The 12,751-nt window shown below is 39.1% G+C and overlaps 1 protein-coding gene across 1 annotated transcript in view; it reads right to left on the reverse strand.

Moving 5' to 3' along the window:
- Positions 1–12,751, reverse strand: part of LOC124606095 (protein spartin) — a 97,041-nt gene that overhangs the window by 9,751 nt on the left and 74,539 nt on the right. Inside the window, exon 7 of the mRNA XM_047138060.1 lies at positions 5,336–5,588. Within this exon, the coding sequence (XP_046994016.1) occupies positions 5,336–5,588 (253 nt within the window). The remainder of the gene's footprint in view (positions 1–5,335; positions 5,589–12,751) is intronic.

Raw genomic sequence — 12,751 nt, forward strand, 5'->3', positions numbered from 1 at the left:
TGTTCCAGTATTTCTACGGAATCCAAACTGATCTTCCCCAAGGTTGGCTTCTACTAGTTTTTCCATTCGTCTGTAAAGAATTCGCGTTAGTATTTTGCAGCCGTGACTTATTAAACTGATAGTTCAGTAATTTTCACATCTGTCAACACCTGCTTTCTTTGGGATTTGAATTATTATATTCTTCTTGAAGTCTGAGGGTATTTCGCCTGTCTCATACATCTTGCTCACCAGATGGTATGCATCTATGAATTTGTAAAGTCGATTTTCATCAAGTCCTGAGCTTTCTTGGCATTTTCATGATGAATTAACAGTGCAGAATTGACAGATTCATCAGAGATAATTTTAGTTTGCAAACTCAGCTTATCAAATAGTTCACACGTGCTCTTTCTTGGTTTGCTGAAAGAAACATAGCTGAAGAATTTCTTGAAGATGGTAGAATAATATTTGTAAGTCAGTGAGGAAGGCACATGTTTTTCTTTAAAAGACGCATACATCTGGTTTTTATTTAAGTTCAGGCTGAAATATTTCTTTACCTAACTTTCTTCTGCCACAGTGACATTCTTCTCTGGGAAAACTATTAATGTCTGCTTTGATTAGATTCATGTCTTCATCATTGAACTTTTTTTTATAAGCATGAGAAACCTGCAATGTTTCCTCTACAGTCATCATACATTGTTTCTCCCTTTTCAAGTTTCTCTTCATGAGTCTGTAGTTGTGGGAAAAAATTCAAAAAACTATTTTAGAAATTTTCACTACATCCTTGCACACATCTTCCTGAAGCATTAGGTACTGTGCAATACATGCTGGCTTGGTTCCTGCTCTCTTAGGGCTTACCGTATCTACCGTGATGTCTTCTGTCAACACAAGTTACTTAAAAGCACCCTATTAAGTATATACCCTGTTGCTCTTCAGCGAGTTGGTAGAACTGCACAGCCACAAGCTCTCTGTGTTCATACAATAATGACTTGCAGGGATATCTGCATTTGCACAGCACCTGAAAACAAACCTATATAATATCAAAGAGAATAGTAATAATGAAACTAAAATGGCAATATTCCTCATAGATATTTTATTATGTAACGCAAAATACAGCACAATACCTATGGTTTGAACTGCTTAGGAACAGATGCTGTCCCTTTCTACGTTGAATATGGGCTTCCATGAATTATCAGCTCCAAGTTTCAGTTCAAAAATGGCTTAAATGGCTCTGAGCACTATGGAACTTAACATCTGAGGTCATCAGTCCCCTACAACTTAGAACTACTTAAACCTAACTAACCTATGGACATCACACACATCCATGCCCGAGGCAGGATTCGAACCTGCGACCATAGCAGTCACGCGGTTCCGGACTGAAGCGCCTAGAACCACTCTGCCACCGTGGCCGGCCTCATTTTTAGTTAAAAACCATTTTTTTTCTTTCCTTTCCTTTATAGTATAGCAATTAACAGTATCAATGCAAGTACACAACACTCAAAGTACTACAATGGCATAGCTCACACCAGACACAGGTTACAACAATCACTGCCTTCAGGCACAACAAATTCAGCATTCACCGTGCTGCTGCCATCGAACATCCTTTCTCCTACATCTATTGACATTCTTGTGAACATTATGAAACCTTTGTGGTACTTCAACCTTTTCCATGTTATTTACCTTGGCATATACAACAGTTTCCATGAACAATTTGACACTGCATAATTTTGACACTTTCAACATTTCTGACTTCCAGGCTTCAATTGTTGCTAGAACATGTACATTAGACAGATGTCTACTAAACATCACTTTCAGTGAAGAGATTGCAGACCATAAGCTTGCACACAGAATTTGCCCATTTGTGCTGGAATTTTCTTCAGTAACATGCAAGGTAGACTCTCCTGGAATTATTGTATATTCATGGCTGTTGGTCTTTCTGCAGGTTTGGAATAGTCTTGGTGTGTCTGTTGCTGTATCCAGATGACAGATGCACTTTTAATGCTCTAGGCAGGTCTGTGTAAACCGGCCTGTACTGTCCCTAACATACATTTTGCTTTCAGAGACTATTCAATAAATGGATTGAGACTTGTTTACACACGTGAGGTGATACATGTTTATGTACATATATAACCTATGTACTTTGCAAGTCTCTGTACAGGAAATGGTGGAGATAACATTGTTCCAATGTCAGTGATTTTTTGTCCTGTCTCGGATAGTAGCCAACAATATAGTACAGTATCGAATATCTTTTGGAAATCCAGGAACACAGAAATTACACATTCATTTATATCTATTGTTTGTATGACACAATGTGTAAGCAAAGCAAGCTGTGTTTCACTGGGTGGTTTTTCCTGAATCTGTGCTGATTCTTTCAATGAACAGAACTTTATAAACTCTGAACTGAGAGTAGGCTCTAGGATCCTGCAACAGATTAATGCATGTGATACCTGTTTTAATTCTGTGCAGCTGATCTCTTACACTTTCTGTAAATAGGAATGAGCTGTGCTCTTTTACAGTCATGTGGGATTATTTGGAGCTCAAGAGACTACTGATAAATATGATCTTATAAAGGAGCTAATTCTGCAACAGTCTTAACTGTTTTTCAATACTGGGGATGGTACTATCAATATCTCTCATTTGTGAGTCTGCACAGTGGTCAAACATTGGTACAATAGTATCCTCATGTGTGAATACCTCTTTAAATATGGAATTTAATATATGGAATTTAATATTTCTGCTGTTTTCTGTTTCAACAACAGTCAGATTCACAGGAGAATGCATGGAAGATTTGAAACCATTCACTGACTTTACCTATGATCAGAACTTCCTGGTATTAAGAAAGATATTCACCTGGGTCTGATTGCGAACATTACTGTAGGCTTCAAACACAGATACATTGCTTTTAATTTTCTTTATCAGTTTCCCTGCAGTCTTTTTTTATGAGATTGTAGTGCTCTCCAAACAACACAATTATTTAGAATACATCTACGCAGACTGTGGATGTCTTTCAGCTTTAACCACAAAATATTCTCTTAGGTTTCTTGATGGCCTTCCAAGCTTTGGTGACCGCTACTCCTGTAACAGTATCATGATTGCTAATCCCAATCTCACTGGTGACACTCTCTAGAAGATTGTGTCTCTTTTTAACTGGGAATCAGAAATATGTCTTTTGCGTGTGGATTATTAGAATAGTTGTTCGAGGCAATTGTCAGAGTTTTTCAATATTACTTCACAAGACTGATTGTTCTTACTGTTGATAACACATCAGTGGTTTTCCCCTGTTGATGATAAACAGGTCAAAGTCACCAACCACTACTACTACTACTACTGTATGCTCAAGGTATTTCCTTGCTATCTTTAAATGGCTGTATCTTGATATGTGTGAATCAGGTGGTCAGTAAAAACATCCTGTTATTAATTTAAGCCCACAGAACCTCGTTACTGTTGTTTATAGTAGTGCACAGAGGATAAATTCCTCATTAGACTTAATGCTTCTGCTTACTGCTGTACACATTCATCTTCCTGGGAAGCCTAACCAATATTTCCAATATACGTTCCATGTATTGTCAAAAATTTCCCTATCTCTACTTTGGGTTTCATGTACCTCTCAGTTAGCATGATGTGGGATGACTGCTTTCTATGAGAGCTGTGAGCTCTGGGATATTGTTGCGAATACTCTGGTAGTTTAACAGTGAATATTTTGAGATTCTCCTTCCCTACATTTGCTATCTGGCTTATTGAAATAGTGGTTTATGTGATCCTAGTTTTTCTAATGAGGGTCTCAGTAATGTAAAAATGACAAACATATGCATTCCACATTTCCCTGCCACCTGAGTAGCCATGTATAGTAAATATTGCACACCTGACCAATCCACAGTGACTCTATAGTTCTCCACTGAGCAACATAGGTCAAGCAATCTACTGCTAATCTTGTTGCAGACCCAGCAAAGCCTTGGGTTTAGACCCCCATGCAGCTCACAACTGGCACCCAATTAGTCTTAGGATTAATGCTGGAAATTGATCACTGTGCAGAAGCCTCACAAATGAGGCTAACCTTCACCACCTTGCCTACCAGTCTCTGTAAAGAACTGGAAATTGTCTCAGAATCCAGGTGCCAACATGAGTGAGGATCTGCATGTGATACAACTGGTGCTTTCAACTGTTTCTAAGACAAACACTTCCAACTAGCAGACAATTCCTTCCAGAGTAACAATGAGTGCACACTTGGTTCATTTCATTGTTGTGATGCTCTATCCCCAAGAGAGCTCATCACACATCTAACACTGAAACTGACCACCACTAACAGCCTTTCCTTTCCCTATGCAGTTGCCCTAATCATGTCAGAAGTGAAACCACTGCATAAGCAGGAGAGGCAAGACTCAGTAGCTGTCTCATCTTTAAGCTGGAGGCAATGCCTCAAACCATTTGTTAGAGGTATGGAGCTATGTGCCTACTGTGAGGGAATGCCTCATGCAGCAGTTTTAAATGTGTTGTGACTCCACAGAATAAAGGTGCTTTACCCACGTTGCATATCATGTAATCCCATACCAACTTCAATTACTGAAATCTATTAAATGAATGAGATTGGAATGCATGCTGTTTGTTGAGATTTTCCACATTTGGAGGATGTGGAACATTTGCCAAAATACATGCCCCATTGTACCCGAGTACATCATCAATGGGCTGCATCATTTTATTCTAGCTCTTTTAGGACTGTGTTCAATACTATGACACAGGGATTTCAATGTATACCAGGACAGCAGCCATGTATCTGTAAACAAACTAACTAACTCACCAACTAACTAACCAACCAGATTTGGGTTGAAGCTCTTCTGTCCATGTTTGCTTACAAACAGATTTGTTCTTGGAGAGGGTACACCTTGAGCAAAACATAATTTCTTTTTATTCCCCAGACATATTTTGCTGAAGTTACAGCATCAAAGTGGGTTTTATATTATCTTCTTGTTACAATATGCTGTGGATTTCCTGGATTTTATGTGATTCAATGTAGGTGTTTTGTTTCAACAAACAACTACAATTAATTACAGAAAATCCAGAATTTGAGAAAAGCAATTTCCTAGCATTCAATATTAAGATATTTAAGATTTCCAAGTCGCAAGAGGAAAAATCATCATAATAATTACTCTAATGAGAGACATTTTGCTACGACTGTCAGTGACTGAACTGTCTACGTTAGGGATATTTTTACTAGTAATATGCCAGCATTTATAGGCATCTCTAAAATCCAGTTGTCATAAATGACCATCACAACTACAATTCTTAGGTTAACCAAAATTTTACTATACTTTTTGTAAATACATACTGTAAAAAGAAAATAGAAAGTAAATCATTTACGCACCTGTGTTTCACAATTGTCACTGTGGAGTTAGCAAGGCTGCTGCCTAATATGGATGCAGAACGTTCTAGTCCTTCATACACAGTGCCAATCCCTTGCACTGCGCCAGCTGCCACTTCCAGCACTCCCTCCATACGTGCCTTGGCTTCTTCCTCTCCTGACCCAGACACTTTTGTCAGTAACTTCGTTCCTTGTTCACGAACATGTGGTGCAAGGTACCTTCCAAGAGCCACAGTTGCAGTTCCGACTTTGCTAGCTGAGGAGAATGTAAAGGTTTAATCATTACTTTGGTGATAAATTTTAACTTTTGAATATACAGGGCTACTATACATGATTCACTTGTTTTCAAAGTTCTGTATTTTCCAAAGTACTACATGTACACATGTACAAATATGAGTAAGATTGATGCATGAATAATCAATAGAGCCATAAACTTATCAAGTTTGCATTGTGACCACCAGTTGACTTTTTGAGACCAGTGCCTTGATAAAATGGTGAAAAGCAGGGAAAAAAGTTTCTCGTCCCCAAGCTGATATTCAGTGATGAAGCAACCTTCCATTTATAAGGAAAGGCAAATTACCACAATGTGAGAGTGTGGGGCACTGAAAATCCTTATAAAATTGTGATGTATTTTGCTGAAGTTAAAGTTTTTTGCACAGAGTCACCGATGAATCTGTATGGGTGACTTTTCTAATGTGAAAAGACTGTGAGGGGTACCTCTTAACTCAATACATTGCAGTTGATAGTTGCTTCCACAACTGACTGCTCAGTCCAAGAATTTCATCCTCCAACAAGGCAGGGCACCCCCCTCCCCCTCCCTCACCTTCCAACAATGCAGGGAACCCCCCCCCCCCCCCTCCCCAATTGGAGTATTGATGTTCATCACCTCCTAAACAACAAATTTCTGCCCCACTGGTTTGCACTCAGTAGTGAAAATGATGTGGCTCTGTTCCCTTCCCCCCCTGCCCTCCAGGTCCCCTGATGTAGAGCCTTGTGACTTTTCCCTTTGGGGGTACATTAAGAGCTGTGTTCGCGTACCCCCACTGTCAAGATCACTGGAACACCTCAGAGAACGCCTCAAGACTGTTGCGATGATTACTCACAGGACAATGCTATACAAGATAAGGAATGAACTCGATTACCTCTTGGACATGCATCAATTGACCACAGGCAATTACAGAACATTTGTGAAGTGCAAAATGCAACCTTGGTGAGTTTACAGTTCTGCTTACACATCGATCATATTTGTACGTGTAATACTTTGGACAATATAGAGCTTTGAAAATGAATGAACATAAAGTGTGTCCCTCCTATGAGTCGTCAGGTGCATTTTCTCTAGTGTTACAGCAGATATTTGGAATTTACCTTTTGCAATGTGTTACTGAAGTCATTCCAAACAAATACTGCTCATCATGTCTTTCATGTCAATCGAAGGCATTGGATTGTTTCCTGTTACAAATAAAATTATTTTTAAAAAGAATTTTAAGTGCATATTTGACATAGAGCTCCCAAATTAGTCAAGTGTGATACTTGGTTAATCAATATACAAGGATTCCATTTCTATTTCTATCTGCGGCGGCCCTATGATCGCAATTCCAAGCATGCATGGCAGTTACTCTGACTCAAGTAGAAGACATGTACACCATTTTCAGATCACTGCTGCCCGACGCATGCTTTGTAGCGCTTCTTTATAATGTCAGCTGTAATTGAAAATGCTGTCGCATGTGAAATCAGATCCGCGATTCGTTTTCTAAATTCAAAGAAAGTTAAACCAAAGGAAATTCATTTGCAAATCTGCAAGGTTTACAGGAAAAATGCTATGAGTGATTCAATTGTTAGAAGGTGGGTCAGACCGTTCAATGAAGGACGTGATCATGTGCACAATGAAGAACGAAGTGGACATCCATCTGTGGTTACTGATGAATTGGTTCACACAACTGGAGAGAAGATAAGATATGACCGTAAGTTTACCCCTTGCTATGGAAGATCCGCAATTCTCACAATCACTAATTCATGAAACTGTTACTGAAAAAACTGAAATTTTGAAAACTTTGCTCACATTGGGTACCCAAAATTCTTACTGAACAACACAAAAAACAATGGATGCACAGTGCACTTCAGTTTTTAACACACTACAATGAAGAAGGCGATGGTTTTCTTTCTCAGATAGTCATGGAGAATGAAACTTCGGTATCGTACGACACCCCTGAAACAAATGGCAATCAATGGAATGGAGGCAAACTTCATCCCTAACAAACCTAAGCAAATCTTGTCACGTTGGAAAGTCAAGTGCACCATTTTTTGGGACATAAAAGGCATTTTGCTGATTGATTTCTTACCATGAGGCCAAACAATGAATGCATATGGTTACTGAAAGACCATTAAGAAATTGTGCTGCGCAATACAGAACAAGCGCCGAGGATTACTGTCAAAAGGTGTTGTTTTTTTCCATGATAATGTCCGACCTCACACGGCGAATGTGACCAAACAACTATTATGGGAATTCCACTGGGACACATTTGATCATCCTCTATACAGCCCGGACCTCGTTCATAGCGACTTTCATCTCTTCTCTAAAATCTGACCCTGGTGGTCAACACTTCAACGATGATAACGAGCTGAAAGAACATGTTACCACATGGTTGAAAACACAGGTGGCAACCTTCTATGAAGAAGGCATACAAAAACTTGTGCCACACTATGACAAGTGCCTACAAAATTTCGGAATCTATGTAGAAAAGTAGTTTAATGGTTGTATATTTTTGTACAATAAATATTTTTTCTGTATCTGTGCACATTTGTTTTATATAACCAAAAGGAACTTACTTTGTGGACGTACCTCGTATATTAACAGGGACAGTAAAACATGAAGATAACCAGTAATGCAGCAGCAGCAGCAGCAGCAGCATCGCCCTGGCCGTGATGATTGCATCATGGCTCAGTTGCTCCTGGAGTGTTTTAATGTCACTGTTAGTACTTGCTGATGACACAAATATCACTCTAGAGTGATTTGGGACTACTCCATCAAATGGAGGAGGAGGAGGAGGAGATTAGTGTTTAACGTCCCATCGACAACGAGGTCATTAGAGACAGAGCACAAGCTCGGATTAGGGAAGGATGGGGAAGGAAATCGGCCGTGCCCTTTCGAAGGAACCATCCTGGCATTTGCCTGAAGTGATCTAGGGAAATCATGGAAAACCTAAATCAGGATGGCCGGACGCGGGATTGAACCGTCGTCCTCCCGAATGCGAGTCCAGTGTCATCAAATGGCATTTGAAGTTACACTTACAAATAATTTTGTTTGTAATGGGGAAACAAACCAACACTTTCCATGGACACTGGGAATTGCAGTCAAAACACAAGAGAAAATGCACCTGACAACTCTTAGGAGGGACATCCTCTAACAGAGAATATGAACAAATTCAAAAGAATGAAAAAAGGAGTCAACATATTTGCAAAAATACAAAAAGAAAACTCTAATGAAGTGTACTCAAAATTAATACAAGGCCTCAGGAAGGCATCGATGACACTTCATTAGGTTGGGTACAGAACAAAGAAATAATTTACTATCAATATACAAACCACTACAAGTGTCGAAAAATTGCTTCAGTGTTTCAGTGAATGAAGGGTAGGTAAGTTTGAAATAAACAAAGTAAAGGAAGCTGTGACATTCTTTTATACATTATGTGTTGAGTCGATAACCTTACAAAACTTCTAAACAGATAACACAAACATTCAAAAACAAGAAAGGAGTACCAAAATTACCTTCAGAATAAGTAAAGGGTACAAAACATCTTTGGATTATAATTTGTACCACACACTTTCTGCAAAGCTTTATTGCAATATGTATAAACAACAACTTCAAATTGAAGTATGATCATCATTAAACTAAAAAATGTTCAATATTTACATCTGTTTATTACAGTCTTATTAAAAAGTATAATGTATACAAAATAAAATACTCCAAGAACAAAGCAAAAATAATTTGGACTATTTCTAAAAATAGTAAGAAACATCAGCTTCCAAAGTACAATACATAAAGAGATCATAAAATTCATCATGTGACTAAAAAGTATTAACAGGGAAATTAAAATGTTATGGAATTTATGATTTCCTCTTGTGTGTCTTACCTTTACAACAGAAAATAGAGAGTTTCATTAACACACTGTCACAGTGATGAAACAGACTGGAGAACACAATGTGCGGTGTGCCACAAGTTTCAATTCTGCATCCACTTTTGTTCTTAATCTACAAAATAATTTCCAGTGACTCTAAAAGAAGGCTCAAAGAGCAAAACTCAAGCTTAGCAGACATAGCCCAAATGATAGCTGAATAAGCCTACAAATGACTCAGAGAAAATAGTTTATAATCTTACAGAGGCAATTTCAGATAGGGGAAAAGGATCTGCTCACATCAGAAACAGACATTATTGGCCATTCACTAAATGAAACATTGGATGTAAAATTCCTTGGTGTCCAGCTAGAAAATTAAAATAATGTCAACAAAATGATAAAATAGCTTGTTTTGCTTCCACTGAGCCAACCTAAAGGAAAGGGTGCTTGTTTATTTTGCACATTTTCACTCCCTGTTGTCTTATGGAACTATAAATTGGAGTAACGCACCCAACATAAATAAATCTGTTGTAGAGCAAGAGAGAGAACTATTAATACTGTGTAAAGTAAATAACCACACCTCTCACAGATACCTCTTTAAGGATCTTTGAATTATTACTTTTCCTTCGCAGTAGGCCCTATATTTACTCCTTAATGATTTTGTTGCTGAAAACAGAAATCAATCTGATCTTAAATGTGACTTCTACAGTACGAGAGACAAAAAATATTTTCATATGAATTATGTCTCCTCCTTTAGGGTTTGGACTGGTGTTATGCACTCCTCTGCACATGTCTTGATCAAATTCCCACACAAAGCAAGAACAGAGGACGTCTATCAATTCCAAAGCAGTTTAAAAACATTTCATTACCAGTCCTACAAATTATGTGATAATCTAGATTTCAGGACTGGAAATACTTATTAACTGGACAGATTTTTCAAAGTTGGTGTTTTCCTGGTAATTAAGTTGGAGATATTTAATTGACATAAGCACAAATTGTGTCTCGTAGAATCTACATCAATTACCAGTTATGATAGAAGATACATCAACAAAAATTAACATTTCACACTGAAAGCACAATTATTAAGCATATTTTAAATTACAGGCAGAGCTGAACTGATTACCTCAGCAGAAAGTACTCCTATCTGTACATGCATCTGGAAAGTAAGAGTAGTAGATCTTTGTGCCACTAGGTGGCAAGAGCTGTATATCTGATGAGTCAGTGTGTGGAGTGGCATTCAGCTGGGAGGACGTGCTACGTGTCCACAGTGATTTTTGTAACACCGTGTGTTTGGTGTGTGGCGATTTTACGATGAATCCGCGAACAGAGCAGCGCGTGTGTATCAAATTCTGTGCGAATCTTGGGAAAAGTGCTACGGAGACCCTTTCAATGATTCAACAAGAGTTTGAGGGACAGAGCATGACAGTACGCATGTGTTTGAGTGGCATGCACGGTTCAGGGCCGGCCGTACAGACGTCGAAGATGATGCTCACACTGGAAGGCCCGTTGCCAAACTTCAACAACTGGTTCATGAGGATCGATGTCGAACCATTCAAGACCTTGTGTATGAAATGGGTATTGGTTATGGGACATGTCAACAAATGTTGACTGATGAATTGGGCATGCATCGTGTCACCGCAAAATTTGTGCCGAGGATCTTGACTGCCGATCAGAAAGCACAGAATATTGAGGCGTGCACGGACCTTCATCAGATCTCATCTGATGATCCAACCTTCTTGTCACAGGTTATAACTGGTGACGAGAGCTGGATTTACGGTTATGACCCATAGACAAAGCAACAATTGTCCCAGTGGAAGAGCCCGGGCTCTCCAAGAGCCAAAAAAGCGAGACAGGTAAAGAGCAAGAAGAGCATGACCATCGTTTTCTTTGATACCAAGGGAATTGTGTACAAAGAATTTGTCCCACCCAACCAAACAGAGAATTTCATGTGCTACTGTGACGTTTTGCAATGGCTCTGTGCAAACGTGCGGTGATGACAGCTCTGACTTTGGCGTCAAGGGTACTGGATGCTGGGAACTGGCTGCTGCATCATGACAACGCACTCTGTTACACGCCCTTGTTCACCAGGATCTTATTGGTAAAAAACAACATGGTGATTGTACCCCACCCACCGTACTCGGCAGATTTGACACCTTGCGACTTCGCACTATTTGCAAAACTAAAACTCAAGTTGAAAGGCCATAGGTTCGACACTCTAGAGAGGATGGAAGAAGCATTGCTGGCGGTGATAAACACCCTCAAAGAACAGGACTTCCAGAAAACGTTTGACCAGTGGCAGAAGCACTGGGACCGGTGTGTACGTGCAGATGGGAACTACTTCGAGGGTGATGGTGACCATTAGTCCAAAGGTATGGTTTTCAACAGATGGCAGCACCAGTCCTGAAAATTTTGCATACCACCTTGTAAACCGACCTTTCACACACGTGTAAACGTTCACACCATAGTCTGATTACAATTACTTGATAGTTGACATGCACTCAACATCAGGTCCTGACCATTCACCACTGCCAAACTGGCACAAGTGGCCAGTTCACTTCCAGTTCCTTGTCCGGCATTCTTTCTTGATGAGTTTGGATCCTAAATCATTGGCATGCCAACACATTTCATACACAGCAGCAACCAAACACTACTGGGTACTTCCGCATAAGACACGATTCAGTGTCTCATATACAGTTACCGTAATGACATTTGGCTTACATTAGATAAGCTTCACATGACATTACAAGAAGCCAAATTTTTGAAGTCTGCAATTCATTGTTGTGATTGGACCACCGCAGTCATAAATATAACTACTACACCTAGTGTTGTGTCTTAGTGCAATTGTTAGCCTATTATAAACTTGATGTGCAGAAGGTTGTAGGTCTGAATCTCATCAAATGTAGTAATTTTTTTTAATTTCTGAATTTAATCAAAAGAGCTTGATTATTTTTTTATTCAATTAACTGGTTGTTGGCCTGCAGTCAGTCTTTCCTTCTCATCCCATCTGGTAAGTTTCCCCTTACCTGGGGTTCTATGGCAACTTTTCTGAACTCTACTCCTTTTCCCAAACCTCACCAGTCCTTTTCCTTCACCCCTCTTCCTTTACCTTCAACACTTCTGCCAGATGGAGGAGCCATTGGCTTCAAAAGTTTGCAGACTTTAATACCTTTACGCATGTGTTCTCCAACTGCTTTGGTGAGAATATTTTTTATCTATTCAGTTACTTTATGTTTTCAAAAATGGATTATTTTCATGGATGTATTAGCCTGCATGGTCATAATTGCTTCTTATGTAACCCTCTTATCAG

The sequence above is a fragment of the Schistocerca americana genome, chromosome 3 (genome assembly GCF_021461395.2).
Source record: "Schistocerca americana isolate TAMUIC-IGC-003095 chromosome 3, iqSchAmer2.1, whole genome shotgun sequence".
In the NCBI taxonomy this organism is placed as follows: Eukaryota; Metazoa; Arthropoda; class Insecta; order Orthoptera; family Acrididae; genus Schistocerca; species Schistocerca americana.